We start from the raw sequence: 18,515 nt of genomic DNA on the forward strand, positions 1-18,515 counted from the left end.
TCCTGTCAATCCATTTACTAATGATGTCTTGCTAGTTCATGCATTTCTTCTCCCCAGTTAGCATGGGCATAAAAAAAGGGGGGTGGCTTTAGGGAACCCCGGTAGAGTAGTCTCCAGTTCCTTCTCTAAGTAACTGGCCCTGGGAAATTCAAGCTTCGACTTCTTCAGCCCTCAAACGGTGATGAAGAGCAGCGGCTTGTCAGCTAAACTAAATGGACAGAAAGAGGCGGCCTGGACCAGGACCCTGCAGACATCTCACGGCATGACCATCCTCTCACTACCCCTAACACACAGGCATTAAGGTGTCGGCACCATCTTCCTGAGTCAGCGTGCTCATCACCGAGGTAGATGGGAGATGAAAGAGCAGAAAATAGAGAGATCTGGCACTCTGGAAGAGTACCTCTTGCTGAAGAACGGAAGCAAAATTTCTCACCTTCACTCCTTCCCCAATCCGGAACTTCATGTTCCTCTATCATCTACCTCAGGCTTGTGACCCTAACTAAGACTCTCCCCCACTTCCCCTGGCCGCAACACCAGAAGAGTAGCCAGCGCCGGGGCACCTGCTCGGTGAGGAAGGAAGGCTTGTACGCGCCGTCAGTCGATTTGTTCCCGGTGCCCCTCATGGACTTCATGTGCGAAACAGCCATGCGCAGTATGGTGAGCTTGTCTGGCTTCCGAGCCAGCGCGCTGCAGGTGGGAACCATGTCGGAGAGCTCCGTAATATACTGAGTCATCTTGTTCCGCCTGCGCCGCTCGATCTCACTGTGGTTCTCTCTTCCCAGAAAGCAAGAGGTCAGGGGGAGGGAAAAAGAGAAGGATCAGACCGGGGTCAGCAGACATTGGGAAAAAATAACACAATCACATCAGATGGCCAAATTCCGAGGCCTAACTCACAGTGGCTGAGTGCTCTGGTACTTGTGGGCTGAAGCTGAGCCCTGACACATCTGTAAGCTCTTGTCTGTGTGTGGGGAGCATGGACCTCCACAGCCTCCTTCTCTGTATATGTATTGGCACTTCCTAAATTACCCACCTACCTATGGGTTTTCCCTAGACATGCAAAATTAAGACCAGGCACCATGGAAGGTCAAAGCATCCTAGGAGGCTTTCTGTGTACAAGCATGATCTTAAACATGAATGTGTGCTTACATATGTGATGCATACACTTCATGGTATGAAGCACTATAAATAGCCTCCAATTATAAGATAGCTCCTTCAATTTTTTGATGCTGATAACCCATTCAGTAAGCACTGATCTCAAAATACATAAAGCACCCGATAATGATGAATTCCCACACAGCCATGCTACTTTCATTTTCAATACAGCATTCACTAGATCTCATGAGTCCTCAACATCCCACTATCTCGTAGGGACGTGTTGGACGCTCAGCCAGCCACAGGCTGATGTGAGTGCTCTAATCTGGCCTACCGCAGCCCAGGCCCAGCTGAGATGTTTGGCAGGGGCTGTATCTGATGCCTTTCTCCTTAACAATACCTCAGCTGACAATGCGCTTGCAGTATCTAACACGATCACAAGCCTTGCTGCATACTCTGTCACTGAGGAGACCACTGATGATGCAGATTCACTTCACAAAAACTTGTGAACGTGCCTTTGTGCTGCACCCTGTAGTGAAGTAACAGAACAGGTGTGACCCCTTATTAACCAATAACCGATTTAAAAAGCACTGCGAGGAATTACCGAACTCTATCTCGGGGATGCTTACAACGAAAATCTAGCAGAAGGACTGGGAGAATATTTCTGTTGTCTGGAATTATTTATTACCTTTAGGCTCAAAAGAGAGTAACAGCCAGCACCCCCCCCCCCATTCAACACACTTAAGACAAAGCTGTTTCCTGGGATGAAACCGTGTCTAAAAATACACCCCATGTCTGCTGCTGCAGGACGGAGGACTTTGTGGTTTCTCTGGGAAGGAAAGTGACACTAACAGTAAGAAAGGAGGATCCCCAGGCAAGGCTGCTCCACACACTGCATGTATTCATCAGCTTCGCACCCCATCCTTCCAGGAAGTGGGCCAGCATGACAATCAGGCCCAGTGGCATGATGGTGTGCATGCCGTGTGTGCTGAGACGTGCATGGTGTGTGTACACAGCAGCGGTCCCTGTGGTGGCCTGCTGTGAGCCTTCTGGAGCATATCTTCCGTTCAAGGAGTCCTGAGCCCGTCCCCAATGGGGAGACAGAGAAAACAAGGAAGCCCAACACGGTTTTCAAGCAGCAAAGGGCATTAAGTAGGAAGGTGCGTTGTGCACAGCAGAACCAGAGGTGGGATCTGGTCACTTTGTCTGCAAGGCTGTGGAAGGTAAAAGGCAGGAGAGAAAAAAGACCCAGAAGGTGGTGGTGGGCGGCTAGAAGAGGTTGGGGATGGTAGGCCGAGTTCGACATATGTGGCAATAAAAAAAGGAGGAGTGCCCTGGAAATAGGGTCCGTCTGGAGGGTCCACGGAAGGCTTAGGATCAAGAGGATGCATGGAGAGAGGAAGAGACATTCCTGTAGGAAGGGCAGACCTGGTGCAAGGAGAAGCTGAGGAACTTGGAAGCTGGGGAGCAGGCCAGACCACAGTGAGAAATCTAATGGAAGCTGAGCCAGTGGGCCCGGATGCTGGGGCTGACATTTTAGAGGTTCACAGGTGGATGAGCCTGGTAGGAGATAGGAGGAAGACAGGTAAAGACCAGCCGGCAGATTCCTACGGCCAACCCCACTCCTGAGTACTGACTGGAAGGATGTAAACTGGCCAGGGACACACAATGCTCGCGTACATAGTAAGAACCTCCAGTGTCGGGAAAGTCTACATCCTCCAGACAGAACTGGACAGAGTTTGCTAGGTAGGGGAAGAAAGGGTTGACCAGGTAAGAACAGGTTGAGGTGGGTGTGGGAGCCCGTTTTCAGGTTCCTCATGGCTTTACTCAGCAGATCTGCATAGAGAGGATGATTAGGACCACGGGCCTGAGTGCAGGTGTCTGAGATAGTCTGCACTTGGCTGTGCTGGGGGAGGAGGTCTTTTGCTCCACCCCTTGGCGTCTCTATAAATACCCTGGGGCAGAGACAGGGCTTGTGGGAATGGGTTCCAGGCCCCCTTGAGGCTATTCTTTGTTTTCTATCTGTTTATCTCCACAATCTAAATCCTTCTATCTAATATTTCCTGCTGCTCGCACTCAAGAAAACTCTGGGGAGCTGTGGGGTTGGTGGGTCAACGCCCCACATGTGGGGCACCTACAAGCCAGAGAAAGTGAAGCAAGCAGGAATTTGGTCAGAGGATTTCTAGCTCTTCAGCACAGGCGAGAATCTTGCCATGGAGAGATCAGCGTCCCTTTTCTCTCCTTCCACAGCCACAGAGCAGGTCACGTGGTGCAGACCACATTCTTCAGCTGGACGTTTGTCCACGAGACCCAAGGGCAGGGCGAGCTCCCCAGAGGTGCCTACTCCTACCTTGCTGGCTCACACTTCCTGGGGCCACCCAGAGAAGGTGGTACTCTGAGAGTGCACGGGCCGATGAAGCAAGGGGAAGTCAGACAGGAAGTTCAGGCACTTACAGGAGAAGATGATTCAGGAAGGACCCAGAGCACCATCCACACCACCTGCCTGCATGTCCCTGTGTGAGACAGACTTTCCTCTCTGTGGGAAGCAACCCCCACTTCCCACCCCACCTGGAGTCTAATCAATCTGGAGTCTCTCAATCTGACCTTTGTATTATCCCACCAGCACCACACACTTCTCCCAGAATTCCCTTCTCTAGTCCAATATGTATCCTGGCACTCAGCACCTTTCTGAATCATAAGAACACAATGTCTGCTCTGACTTATCTCTGATGGTTCCTTCACCACAAACTCCTGCCTGTGCCAAAATTCTCGCAAACACCTCTCCACTCTTCTCCCTTCTCCCTACCCGTGCTCGCTGCCCACCGTGGCTGACAGCACCTGCCCCATGTGGCTACGCCTCCTCTCACCTCTCCTTTCCCTCCACCTCAGACCTTACACTGTAGCCAGACTGACAATCCTCTAAATGTAAGTCTGACACTTAAAGTCCTTCAGGGGTGACTCTCAAACCTAGTGTTGAGTCCAAAGCTTTCAGGTAGTGTCTGTGGCAACCAACGGTATCTTATTATCACGGACTAATGTTCTCTATAAACATTGGGAGTGGTCTTTGTGAGGTTCTCTGATGTGTCCATAGTTAAATTCAACTTGTGGGCTGAGTTGAAGGAAGAAAACAATAAGTAAGACCTAAAAGCTGAAAATCACATTCACTGGCCAGTGCAGGAAATGATACAATAATCTTAGATTATGTATGAAATAAGCCTGAGCTACTAGCAGTATGTTAAACAGAACTGAGAACTGCCGGTTGCCCAGCAACAAGATCTGAGAACAAGTGGTATGCATTGATATGTATGACTTCATTTTGGAGCCGTCAAGGATACAGAGGTGAGGGAATGCCATCTTGTGAAAAGAGAATGACACATCCCTAGGCCCTATCTGCTGGCCCAAGTTCATCTTATCCTCACGGGAAGGGGAACAGGATCAGTCTGTTAGGCCTGGGACTGTGGTGTCTCTGAGCATCCATTACTGCTGGCAGCCAGGCAGCTGGATAAGGAAATCTGCCCCTACATATGTAGGAGAAGGGTCAAATCAAGGACGAAGAGGGAGGTGCAGCTAGCTGTGTGTTGACTTGGGTCTCTTCCAGCTCTGCTGCAAAGGGGCCTCTCGAGTGTACTCAGAACAGTGGGGCACCATCAGAGCAGTGGGGTGTCACCCGTCCTGATTAACACACAGAAAGGGAGGCACTTCGGAGTCTCCCACCGGCCACCAGGCAATGCTGACACAGTCAACACAGGAACATCCTGGGACATTAAAGAAGGATGCCATTCTGTGCTGCCCAGTGTTGTGAGAAGGCAGGGGCATCACTCTGAGGGCGAGCCTGTAGACTAGCTGCGCCATCAGGATGCTGGCACTTGGAAGGATAGATGGCACTGGGTCCTGGTGTGCTTTAGGGAGGCTTGTGTTTTTCTCTGGTGTGTGACCAGAGTCTTCTGGAGACAGGGAGTTCATCCCTGTCTGCTGCTAGCGCCTGTGCGTTGACAATGGGATTCAAGAGGGAACAGAAGTCAAGCCCAGTGCCAGCAAGTGAAGGCGGCTTCCTTAGGCTATACTGGGGAAGGAAGCCAAGCTCTATATTTCCATTCCTTGAGAAAAGCTGGGAATCCTCACTAGACTCCCATCAGAGGACAGAGATCATGGTGCTGCATCTGCCCAGACTGTGAATCAACTAAGAAGGATGGGGACTGACTTGCATCATAGTCTCCACACTTTTCAGGGCCTTGCCCACTGGGACTTGCAGTTATGGACTGACTGCGAGCATGGGGGCAGGAAATGGGAGAGGCCTTAGAGTGTACCTTACCGAGGCTGGCAGCAGACATCCGACCTTCCCCTGGGTGGTTAAGTGGAAGGTAGGGAGTGGACTTGCTTGTCTCCCCATCTCTGGGCAACTCGGATGTACCCACAGGTTCATCAGCCATGGATTATTTCAAGTACCCTATTGTATAAGTCAGTGGCCTCTGGGGCCTCATGAACCCAGCCCGGTAAGTAACAGCACATGTTGGAAGTACATCCCATCTCTCTCTTATTTTGAAGGCACGGGGGAAAGGAGGTGGTTGAGAGAAGCCAAGGTCTGAACTTGACCGTGTAACATGTGACTCACGGGCAGGCTCAGAGTGTTACACAGCATGGGGTCGCTGCCTCCTCACACTCAGGCCCAGTGAGCTCCGTGTTCCTCCTCTGTTGTTTCATCACCGACTGTGATATGCAAAATGTCAAGCAAACGTCACTCCGTGTTTCTCTTCCTCTTTTTGTCCCGAGACCCAGCCGCACTGTTTCCCGAGGTTAACATGCTTGTGGTATGTAGTCTCGAGGGGGAACTTTGACATAGAGGACTCAATGTCATCGTTTCCTTCTACAGAAAGGTTGTGTGTGGCAAGGGCAGGCTTTGGCAGAGAGGGGGAGGGGGCGTTTCTGAGGTTAGCTCCTTTCCAGGAACAGAGCACTCCTTGCTATTAAGGTGCATCTTTAGAAAAAAAGGACACCTAAAATGGGTCCAGTCTACACAGGAAGAGATAACCCACGCTTTGTTGGTGAAGCTCGCATTTTATTTTGACAGGAAATTTCAAGGTCTAATGGGTTAAAAAAAATGTGTTCTCATCTCATGTCTCATGCTGCAGTTGAGGATGAAGCTGGGACATGGATGGATGAGCCTGATCTCAGAGGTAAACGTTTATGGGACGAGGAGACATGTACTGTGGACCTGAAGATGCTGGGAATCCCTGGACAGGAACGAGGCATGGATCCCTCCTGCGTTTATAGAGAACACTGCTTCATTCACAGCTACCATTTTGGTTATGGGTAAAAAGAACCAAAAGGACCTGTATGGAAAGAAGTAGACGGCCAGCCCGGCGGGCTGTATAGACATCACACTTCTCAAAACTGCTTCAGTCCAAATGTGGAGTATGAATACAGTAGACAGGCACTTATCACCTGCCCCACGTTTCTCAGATCAGCAATAACCAAGAAGGAGGGCTGAGTGAGGGGGGCATCAAGGCCAGCCCTGCTGGAAGAAGATGGTACAGATGGGAAGTATGGTGGGAACGGGAGACTGGCACCTTCCTTCATCACACTTCTAAGTGTCCTACAATGCCTCAAACAAAACAAACAGAAAGGATGGGAAGTCATGGTTCTACCTATACCACCACTACTGGTGACCCGGGAGCTTTCCTTCAAGGCAGACTACACCCCAGCCAGCCACACAGAGCCAGCTAAAGATGCTGTCACAGTCAGTAGCTTGATTGTGAGGACCTTGAAACCAACCTCAAATAGGCTACACATTTCTTGTATTTCTCCTAATTTTCCTTAGTAGAAAAAAAATGATTCGTGTTGATAATTGTCTCTGAACTTGGGCCCTAGGGTTTTTTGTTTGTTTGTTTATTTAAGGGAGTCCATTAAAGTTAGTGGTCACTGTTTAACTCAAAAGCAAACAGGATTAATAACTAGTTACTTAACCCCCACCCCCTTCTTGTGCTGTGCTTTTTGAAGACCAGGTATTGCTGTATAGCTCAAGTTTGCCTTGAATTTGCCATCTTCCTGGCCCACATTCCCACGTGCTGAGATTTCAGGCATGTGCCACCAGGCCAGGCTTGGGACATATCAGCATTACTAATAGCTGCCGGCCACTAGGCCAAACGCTGGCACTAAGCAAGGCATACACAAGATGGTCAAAGTACAGGCAATGGGTTGCTCAATAACAAGAGGCACTAAATGCATGCCAGTCACATGACTGCTGGTTACGGGCTTAAGAAAGGTAAAATAAACTCACCTTGAAAATTTACTGGGACCTTCACCGTCTTCATCATCGAAGTCCATCCTGAAAGGTCAAAGCGACAGTGAGCACTGGTTATAACTTTCAGAAGACTGTAATTTAGTGATGTGAGCTGTGAGAACAAGGGAACCTTCACACCATTACATTGCTAGGTAATGCTTCTGACCTTTGGCGATGCTAAAACAGTTTCCTACAGTCTCAGGAAGGAAAACAAGAGTCACAGATGGAAGGTGTCCAGTACGCACACTGTTAGCTTTCCGGTCAGAAGCAGGAATGCTCAGTATCAGCTTGTCCCCCTAGAACTCTTCTCAGTTCACCAAAGAATGGCTCAGTCCATGTTCGGGGAAAGACATCAAGGTTTCTTGTCTCCCATCGTGTCTGGGGCTTTTGGTCCCCTCCACATCGTGTATTCCATATCAACACTTCATTTCTCAAGTTTATGGTATATATTGCTCAAGGGATTTGGAATACAGCAAGTTCAAAGGGTGATGAAGGAATATTAAGGAACAGTGAACTTGTCTGGGAATACTGCTTGTGACCTGGTGAGTCTCCATGAACCTCAGGGCAAAGGTCATTCCAGACCATCATTCTGTTACACCCAGGACCAAAGAGAAGGCTGTTGAGGAGGAGAAGGCCATTTGATATCAAAACCACTCAGGCAAGCAGCTGTCTGCTCACCAAACTATTCTTCAGACCTCTTCTTTACTGGGCCTCCCCTTGTAAACATCAAACAAGGTCTTGAAGAATTCTGGCTTAACTAACATCCCAAATGGTCCTTCTCAAAACCCCACATTCCTCTAATGTCAGCAAATACTTGACCGGATAATGACAGGGCAGAGAGGAAACTTAGCTCTGATCGAGCGAGAGTACTCAGTACTCAGAGTTTCTGAAGAAGAAAACGAGACACCTGCACTAAGTGCGGCTCTTGAGTGGGGCATCCTCGGGCCCTGCACTGCCCTGCTGAAGGATTTGGTGAGGCATACCCTCATGATTCCAGCAGAAGGGAGGCTAGCTGCCTGGCAGCTACATCCAAGGAATTCCATGTTTTAGCAGCTTATTATGAGAATGGAGTGTGCTGGGATACACAGTGAGATTCTGCTCAAACAATAAACAAAGAATTGTGTGAGTGCCAGAAGACCACAGCTCCAGATGCCAGAGCTTCTGGCCCCACACAGGGAGGGTGACCCTCATTCTCTGGTCCGTAAGAGCCTGGACAATAAGTGACCCAGGAAAGGGACAGGGTACCTAGGTCACCAAGAAGCAGTCACGTTACATATAAAGTGCCATCCTTGTACACATACCCTAAGATGGCCCCAGTGAGGTGTCTGGTGACCTCTAAGCTGTGCAGTAACTTGGGGGACCCAGGAACTAGGGTCAGCTATGGCAAAATGAAGGGATGGAGGGAGGGAGAACAGGCAGCTTTTTCATGTCCTTGTCCTGGATTATGTACAGTGCAGTCTGAGCTGACACAGTTCTGCCCAGAATTGCCTGATGGGATCCCTCACCAACTTGGATCCTTGGTCTTCAAGAGCCAGCTGGGGGAAATGGCTGTTGTGATAACACAAAACCTCTGTGCAAAAAATAAGGGAGACGGTCGAAAAGAAGGGAAAAGATAGGTAAAAGACCACATGCATGCCACCAGGGAAACAGACATGCACAGTCCCCAAAGCGTCATTATGGAAGCCCAGCATTGGACTGCAGAGCTGTCTACAGGACAAATGGAGGTGAATATGGGGATTCTAAATGAAGAAAACTCATTAGTATCCTGTATAATTACCAAGCTATCATCTCACCTTCCTGGAAATTACATGTGGGAAATAACCACAAAAAAAAAAAAAGGCCAGTTGCATTTTGCAGGGCAGCACTGCCACCTAGTGGTTATAGAGCAAAAGATCAACGTTTCTGCCTACATTAAAAAACCCACCACAAATTCCAAAGAACTTGTGCAAGTATTTATCAAAACCTCAAATGGGTGTGAGACGTACAGTTATCTTTAAAATTCCACTCATTTCAATTTGATATCAAAGTTTCTATAACAATTTGTGTGTGTGTGTGTGTGTGTGTGTGTGTGTGTGTGTGTGTGTGTGTGTGTGCGCGCGCTCTTGTATTCTTGTGCTTGCCTGTGGAGGTAGAAGACCCTCTCCTTCTACCATGTGGATGCAGTTATCTAACTCAGGTCAACAGGCTTGGAAGCAACTGCCTGTTCCACTGAGCCATCTCAAGGGCCTCTGATAGGATTGTGATCATCAAACTCCTACAAAACACAGTTGACTAGTCAGCCTCACTCGGAGCCTAAAGATCAAAGATGTTTGGGGTAACCAAGGACAGGGCATTCTTGGGATCCATGACTACAGTGCTAAAACAGTCTCAAGCAAATCAGGATGGTCGGTTACCCTTATTTTAACGGTTTTCTTTACCCATTCCCCTCTGGAGCAGATACACAGGAAGTGAGTTCTGTAGTAAAGGGTCACAGCTTGGACAGATGAGCTGCCGATCAGGCCAACAGAAGGTAGAAGAAAAGATGGCCTTGTCTGGACCCCGAGTTTACTGGAGTCCATTGGGAACTCGGAGCCATGATTTGTATATAAAAAATTAAAGACCAAGAAATGATGGCTCCCATCTATGCACACATGTGCAATCTCATGCAGCGTGGAGAGGAACTACACCCACCAACCATGAGTGTGTATGCAATCACACACACACAGCATAGAGAGAAACTGCACCCACCACCCATGAGTGTGTATGCAATCACACACACACAGCATAGAGAGAAACTGCACCTGCCACTTGTGCATGCATGGACTCACACTTGGCAGCAACCATTTGGAAAAGTATAAAGTGGGTCCATCCTAGGAGATAAATCAGGACCCCCACGTGATTGTTGAGATCTTCAGGATCATTCACTCCACACAAACAGTCTCACTAGCCCCTCAGCATCACACACACACACACACACACACACACACACACACACACACACACACACACACACACACTGCTGCCCCTGACTAAACAAAAGACCTCAAAACAACACCTGCCCCAGGTGCACCTTCGGGTCTCTGCCACCATGTCCAACTTTAAATATGACTACAATAAGCTGCGCCTTTTTCTTCTGCTATAACAAGTGTGAGTAAATCATCCTTTATTTTACGTCTTTTATGTTTCTCTATTATACTGAAACATCTGGGTAATAAGAGAAATCAAAATACGACTGTAAGCCTTATTACATTCACTCTAAAAGATGCAGCACCGTGAATGGGTGATCTGCAAACACACTTGACCCCACTTTCCTGCCAGTGAGTCAGAACGAGAAGCTTGGAGAGGCATTTCTGAGCATAACTTGAGTGGAAAGGAAGCCATGAGAATCTCACCAGCAGTGCTTCTGAAGGATAACAGTGCAGCATCAAATATGAGTTTTCATACGGCAGTTGCTTTCGCTGCAGCAAACAAAGAGAAAGGTCGTTCCAGCAGGGCTGACCAAACAGTGGCTACATAGGAGCAACCCCGGGTCCAGCCATGGGCCTCCAGAACAAAGCAAAGTGACAATGTGTCTGAAAATGTTCTCCCTTCAGAGCCTGGATCTGTTGGTTGATATTACAGCCGAACTACACATTTAAACCTGAGGAACATCCACTTAGAAATACAAATATCTCCCCTCTCTCTCTCTTCTGTCTCTCTCTGTCTCTCTCTGTCTCCCTCTGTCTCTCTGTCTCTCTCTGTCTCTTTCTCTCTCTCCCTCTGTCTCTCTCTGTCTCTGTCTTTGTCTCTCTCTCTCTTTCTCTCTCTCTCCACCCTTTTTCTCTTTTCTTCTTTAGTTTTTAACCGGGGCCTCACTGTGTAGCCCAGGCTGGTCTTGAACTCTGGAGCCTCCTCCCTCACTAATGGCATGTTAGAAGCCCAGCCCTGGGATGCACGGCAGCAGCTGATCCATTTCCATCCATCCCTGTCTGGGGCCTCCACCCTCTATTCCAATGGCTAGCTTCAGAGCAGGCTCAGTTCTTCACTTCACTCATCACTGCCACTTCCTCACGAGGGTTGAAAGAGTTTGCCCCGAGGGAGCCTCCCCCACCCCTTGCTGAGCTCAGGGAGGTCACAACAAGAATGTACGTCAGGTGACTTGCTTCAGCTCATTTCTCCCACACATGTGGAGCTACTTTGGAAAGAATCTGAAACTTCTGAACCTTCACCTTTGTGTCCCAGCTGCCAGACAGAAAGCAGTGCCCTGCTGAGACCCACTGCTCAGCCTGTCAGTGAAGTGGGAAGACAGCCCAGCCAATAAGGACTCACGGCACTAGGCCAGGCACACATCCAGGAGGGTCCGAAGTCCTCAAGGGACCAGCTCTATGGGGCTAGGAATCACTAGAGAGGAATGGATGGCTGTCCTGGGCACTTGATACTCCATGAGAATGACCATCAGTGAGAGAGCCAAGACTTTGGAAGGGAATGGGGTAGGGCACACTAATGCTGTTTTCTTCTCTCCTGATACCCCATTCTCTTCCATTTCCATCTCTTCAAGGGTGTCCCATAATCTTAACAGAAGGAGCAGTTGGAGACACCATGCCAGTGACAGTGACAGCCAACAACAGTCAATGCCAGTCACAGCTCAAGGCCCTGATGATGGAGCTGCCAGCCACAGCTCAAGGCCCTGATGATGGAGCTGCCAGCCACAGCTCAAGGCCCTGATGATGGAGCTGCCAGCCACAGCTCAAGGCCCTGATGATGGAGCTGCCAGTCACAGCTCAAGGCCTGATGATGGAGCTGCCAGCCACAGCTCAAGGCCCTGATGATGGAGCTCCCAGCCACAGTTCAAGGCCCCGATGGAGCTATCTGCCTTTTGACACACATAGCCTCCATCAGTGTCTCACAATGGAAGGGACCAGTATTAGGGAAAGAGATGTAAACAGTGCCAGATGCAAGAATTACTATGGAAACAGGTCTTTAAAAATGGAGGTTCCCCTTCTTAGACCCAGCATGAGTCTCTAAGTCATGGGGTCTTATTCCCACCATTTGACAGGAGGAAGGAGCAGGCAGCATACAGACTCCAAGAAAGATGGCAAGGGGAACAGGCTTCCAGGCAAAGATCCAATTCACTGGTCTGCTCCCAGAGAACCCCAGCCTCATCTTATGGCAGGATGTCGGAGGCCACTGCTCACCTATCTTCATGTCTGCCTCCTGTCTTCATAGGTTGCTTTCTCAGTTGTATGTGGAATGGAACCCAAGCCTAAGAGTAGCCTACCCAGGGCCCACACTAGCTTCTGGTACCATAGCACTGTGTGTGTGTGTGTGTGTGTGTGTGTGTGTGTGTGTGTGTGTTTGTATTGGTTTGAATGAGATGTCAATGTCTCCCAGAGTCTCACATATTTCAATACTTGGCCCCCAGTTGGTGAGCCTTTTGGGAGAGGCTTAGGAGGTATGGCCATGTGTCACTGAGTTTCAAAGGCCACATGCCATTCCCAGTCTACTCTCTGCTTCTTGTCTGTGGTTTCAGGTGTGAGCTCTCAGCTGCTCTAGCTGCAATGCCTGCCTGCTGCTGGACTTTCCCACTGTGGTGGGGATGGACTCTTATCCCTCAAATAAACCCCTCCTCCTTCCGTAAGTTGCCTTGGTCATGGTGTGTCAAAGCAGGAGAGAAGGAACTAAAAGAGTGTGTGCAATGATACAGCCTGGAGGACAGCTGTGGGGAATTCCAGCCATGGTATTAAGTCCTACATGAAACTGTCTTAAGTGCAATGACTCCAGGATTGCGTTAGGACTCTATAGGCCAAGGTGGAAAGCTGCCGGGGTGCACACCAGCCTGAACCACGAGGAGAGAGAGGCTCACGGACACCCCCAGCACAGGGAGAGCTCATGGGTCTTCAGCATGGGGTGGGAGAAAGCCCTTAGACTAACCTAGGGGGCTCATTGGAGCCTAGTCTGGTCTCTTTGGAAAAAGACAAGGAGGAACAATGGGGTTCCTCACTAAAGAATGTGAGTTAAAATAGTGGCATTTGAAATAATCTGGATTTTTTTAATTGGAAAGCAGATATTTTAAAACTCTACACATTCTTTTTTTTTTTTTTTAAAGATTTATTTATTTATTATGTACACGGTGTTCTGTTTGTATGTATGTCTGTACACCAGAAGAGGGCACCAGATCTCATTATAGATGGTTGTGAGCCACCATGTGGTTACTGGGAATTGAACTCAGGACGTCTGGAAGAGCAACCAGTGTTCTTAACCTCTGAGTCATCTCTCCAGCCCCTACACATTCTTTTATGAAGTTATACCACTGAACTCTGTCTACAGTTAGCAGGAACCATGGCTCAGATAACAGGCGGTTGTACACAAAGCCCCAGAGGCAAGCCATACCCTTTATCAGGTAGTTATTTGTGGCGCCCACTGAGGAGACCCAGCAGCAGCAAACAGAACACTGACTGCCTCAGTGTCCCCTTTAACTGTGCCTCTTTAAACATCACAGGGCTTGGAAGAGGCTCTTGGGATTAAAACGCTGGACCATTCCAACATGGGTCCAGCCCGCAGTCTTGGGCTATGGAAGGTGTGTTCTGTTCTCACTGGATAGCTCTAATCACGGGCAGTGTGCGATCAGAAAACGAGCAACATCATGAGACAGCTTATTTATTAATTACTCAACTGAAAAAGAAGGGATCAATGGGGAACAGGGTTGAGGAATACACTGGGCTAGGAAATACCAGCTATGCTTTTCCTTTGGTTGGATTGACTTGGGTTCCGGGTATAGATGCTAACATCTTTCAAAACAAATAGGTGCCCATTTGGGTTTCATCTGCTCAAAAGTGGTCTGTAACCTATCAGAACCAGTAGAGTCAACAGAGCTTAATACTTATTCTCTTCATTGTCTGAGCAATAGTCAACATATCTGGCTGGCGCTCGGGCGCTGGATCCTGGCCAAAGGAATTCCTGCACATTCCTAGGACAGATGAGCATTGGAGGGAAGGTTGGAGGGCCCCAGTCAGATCGCTTACAGTTCCTGGGGCTGCATCTGCCAAAGGAGGCCGGAATGTTCAGGCAGTTGAGAGTGAACGCCTCCCTTCAGAGAGCTAGCATAAGCAAAGCCCAGCAGGCCCCTACAGCGCACTCTCCCTACAAGGACAAGCAAACAGAAATCCCCAGCTGGGTGCCAGGACCCAGAAAACTTAGAAGCAAATCATGTGCATGTTTAGGACTCTTGCAAAATCTAAACAGGATGCAAACTGCTGAGCTTTCACTCTCCAGGAGGGGGAAAAAAACAATACTTTTCTAACAGGTCAAGAGCATTGCTCAACTTTGACTAAGGCCGGTTCCTGGAAATGCTGGGTCTGCTTACCCGGATCGCCGCTTTCCTCCTCGGGCAGGCATGGCCCCTGCCATCCTCACCTGCCCAGTGGCCGCCATGGGGGCAACAGGCAAGCTCACAGATCCAGGTATGTCGGAAGCCATTTCTGCAAGTCAACAGAGACAAGAAGTTTTGTTAATGACAGAAAAACCCAATGACAAGCAAGAAAGCTGTCACAGTGCCCCAAGAAAGCCCACCTGGGAGGGAGCCCCGAGGACCTGGTGCTGTGGCCACTTGGTTCACTGCCAGTCACTTGACTGGGCCGGTCCTCTGAAAAGCTCCCTGACCTCTGCTTTTCACCTCTGGGCAGGATTCCCAACTGAGTGCTCAAGTCAGTGGTTAAGAAGCATGAGAGCAGCTTTGCAGCAGCTAAGGGACTCATGTTTCCCAGTCACCTGGAGGCTGGTGGGCTATCTAGGTGGAAGGGAAAGCCAGAGAGAGAGTGAGAGAGACAGACAGAGACAGACAGAGAGACAGAGGCAGAGAGAGACAGAGACAGAGAGACAGAGAGAGACAGAGACAGAGAGACAGAGAGAGACAGAAAGAGAGAGAGACAGAGAGAGAGAGAGAGACAGAGAGCATGCTAAAGCTGGCACCAACCACAGTGCTTGGGACAAGGCTAAATCTAAGAAACAGTCTGCCTGTAGCAGTACCCACTGACCTCCACCTTTGCTTCTACACAGAGCCTAGTTCTCCATCCTCAGTGTGGACTCAGAAACCCTGACTGTCAGAACCCATGGATTCAGGGGCATTGAGAGTCCCCCATTAGGCTTCATCATGAGGTTGCCTCAGGTGGTGATATATTGTTTGTAATCTAGGAAATAAAGCTTGCCTGAAGATCAGAGGACAGAGCTAGCCACAGAGTTAGCCATAGAGGTCAGGCAGTGGTGGCCCACACCTTTAATCCTAGCACTTGGGAGGTAAAGGCAGAGATCCATCTGGATCTCTGTGAGTTCAAGGCCACACTGGGCTACACAAGATTAATCTAGTCTAAAAGAGAGCACTGGTGGCACACACCTTTAATTCCAGCACTTGGGATCACACCCCTTTAATCCCAGCACTTAGGAAGGTTGAGACAGGAAGTGATATGGCTGGGCAGAGAAAGGAATATAAGGTGGGAGGAGACAGGAACTCTTTCTCTTTCAGGTTGAGGAGTTGGTGAGGTAAGAGGTGGTAGCTGTGGCTTGCTCTGCTTCTCTGATCTTTCAGTTTTTGCCCTGATATCTGGCTCCAGGTTGTTATTATGAGACCGATTAGAATTCGTGCAACAGCCTCACACTGAGGCATCTGGGTACTCCTAGCCAAGGTTTTCCAGGAACAAATACCAATGTAAAGAAAGAGAATGTTGGGCAACAGAAGGGAGTTATTTTTTTTTTCTATTCACCATGGTTAACATATTGTTTCTAATATGCCAGACATCTCTGGAATCTCTTTAACACCAAGTTAGACATCCTTGATTTCAAATCAATCACCCCATCACAGAGTTTCTTCTTCACACTTTCTGGGCTGTTGGCACCGTCCTGATTAAGTCCCTGTCAAGATAAACCCCAGGAGCAGCTTCACTGGCAAGGCTCACTGGTCTTTGGAATGCCTTCTGCTGAGGTCGCTCTGAGCTCAGTCCTTTTTGGGGCAGAAGGGACACAGTGGTCTATAAGATATACTCCAGCAGAACAGTAGGGGATAAAGTGTGCATCAGGCTCCTCTCAGGGCAGAAGGAATGGCCACTGAGGCTGCCCTCTGCCTGGTGTTATCACTGTTTTTTCTCTAGGGAAACTAGAGTTGTCTCATAGGCTAAAAAACATATTTGAGCCTTTCTACTCAAAACTTTCGAAATCTGATAATACTGATAACAATCTTATCAGCCCCTCCACTGTGTTTACAAAATTTTGAGGACTGTGGTGGTCTTGAGTGCATACACTAGGAAGTATACAAGAAAAATCCTTCCCTTGGGCAGTTCCTGGGTTTGAGACTGTGAGGTAGCAGGCACAGCAATGCCCTGACAAGCTCATCATAAGCTGCTTCTGATAGAGTATTAAATGTCTTTTCTGAAATAGCAGCTGATACCCCCAGCTTCTATTGAGTCTCAAGCTGGGGGTCAGGGCTGTCTAGCAGGCAAGGTGAACCCACAGGTCACAACATTCTAAAGCCAGTTCTCCAGAGTAGTCATCCCTTCCGAGTCTCCAGGATAAAAGGCTCCAGAGGAAACATGGTTAGAAAAGCTGAGCATCGATCTCCTTTATTAAAAATGCCAATGCCCATTACACACATACTGAGAAATCCTATGTGAAGAAGTTACTTCAGCTTTGATTAATCCAGTTGATAATAAATGTCTAGGACTCCGGAAACACATTTATTGCCCACTATACCAGTGCGCCATGCAACGTTAGTTTCAGCATGTGAAAGCCAACACCTTTGGTGCCTGTGAGTGAAGGAAACATCAGAGTGGAATTGATCTTGACCATCATCTGCAAATCTCCAAATGTCCGTTGCTCCTCCGGGCCAGTCACTCCCAGCGCAGAGAGGAGGGATGTGGCAACCGAAAGGCAGTGCCTGGTATAGCAAAGATGATAGCCACTGAAGTTTGTTTTAGGAAAACAAAATTTCCAATTGGGATCCAACTTGCAGAAAGTAAAAGCTCCCCAAACCCTGGCTGGCAAGACAAAGTGGGGGAGGTAATTTTGAAGATCCATTCCTATCTTGAGATGGCTTTGAGAAAGTGTCCTGTTGACTAGTGCATCACCTCAGGATCTCTCTCTCTCTCTCTCTCTCTCTCTGTCTCTCTCTCTGTCTCTCTCTGTCTCTGTCTCTCTCTCTCTCTCTCTCTCTCTCTCTCTCTCTCTCTCTCTCTCTCTGTGTGTGTGTGTGTGTGTGTGTGTGTGTGTGTTCTCCAGTTCCTCCCTAGGAATGCATTTCACTAACAATGACCTACAAAGGGCTAAGAGGAAAATCCAAGTTTGCAGTCAAACATTTCCAAATAGTTGCTCGAGCAGGTGCCAATTAACAGAATGACTGGGTCACTATTGGTCATAGTAACGTCTATGAAATGCTCAAATACCTATCTTGTGAAGTCATTTTTTAAAATTAAGAATAATGGATGCCACGAGCCTAACACAATGTCTGAGAAAATAAGCATTCAAATAACATAACTAAAGTCATGAACGCAGTGCTAGTAAACAGCTCAGCCGGGGGCTGGGATTTAACTGGGATGAGGTACTGGTTTGAGACAGCTCAGCTGGGTGCTGGGGTTTAACTGGGATGAGGTACTGGTTTGAGACAGGCATTCTTTGTGATGAGAGGAAATCTGTTCCTGTGTCCACTTTTCACAATTTAGTTAAGGAATAGATAGTCCATTTTAATCCAATGCCATGTTAGTAACCAAAGTACACTTCTAGATATCAAATAAACCAAATGGAAGATGCAATCCTCCATGAATGAGGCTTTCATTCATGTTAAAGGTTAAATGTTTCCAATGTTGATGTTTTAGGAAATATCTGCAACAGATTCCAAGAAAACAGAAAGCAGGTCTCTCTCCTCTGTCTGTGTACACCTGTGTGATCTGCTGGTCTCTCTCCTCTGTCTGTGTACACACATGTGATCTGCTGGTCTCTCTCCTCTGTCTGTGTACACACATGTGATCTGCAGGTCTCTCTCCTCTGTCTGTGTACACACATGTGATCTGCAGGTCTCTCTCCTCTGTCTGTGTACACTTGTGTGATCTGCAGGTCTCTCTCCTCTGTCTGTGTACACACATGTGGTCTGCAGGTCTCTCTCGTCTGTCTGTGTACACCCATGTGATCTGCTGGTCTCTCTCCT

General features: G+C 48.4%; 1 protein-coding gene across 8 annotated transcripts in view; it reads right to left on the minus strand.

The window, feature by feature from the left end:
- Arnt2 (aryl hydrocarbon receptor nuclear translocator 2) overlaps positions 1 to 18,515 on the minus strand; it is a 162,929-nt gene that overhangs the window by 99,141 nt on the left and 45,273 nt on the right. For 4 of the 8 annotated variants that reach the window (XM_076546471.1, XM_076546458.1, XM_076546475.1 and 1 more), the window contains exons 2-4: positions 14,694 to 14,808; positions 7,370 to 7,417; positions 561 to 774 (exon numbers count right to left, since the gene is read on the minus strand). In XM_076546471.1, the coding sequence (XP_076402586.1) occupies positions 561 to 774; positions 7,370 to 7,417; positions 14,694 to 14,806 (375 nt within the window). In that variant the 5' untranslated portion in view covers positions 14,807 to 14,808. Of the gene's footprint in view, positions 1 to 560; positions 775 to 894; positions 2,609 to 7,369; positions 7,418 to 10,743; positions 11,384 to 14,693; positions 14,809 to 18,515 lie in introns of those variants that run through there. The other 4 variants (XM_076546468.1, XM_076546478.1, XM_076546490.1 and 1 more) reach the window with 3 other exon arrangements.

This window comes from Peromyscus maniculatus, chromosome 1 (genome assembly GCF_049852395.1).
Source record: "Peromyscus maniculatus bairdii isolate BWxNUB_F1_BW_parent chromosome 1, HU_Pman_BW_mat_3.1, whole genome shotgun sequence".
NCBI lineage: Eukaryota > Metazoa > Chordata > Mammalia > Rodentia > Cricetidae > Peromyscus > Peromyscus maniculatus.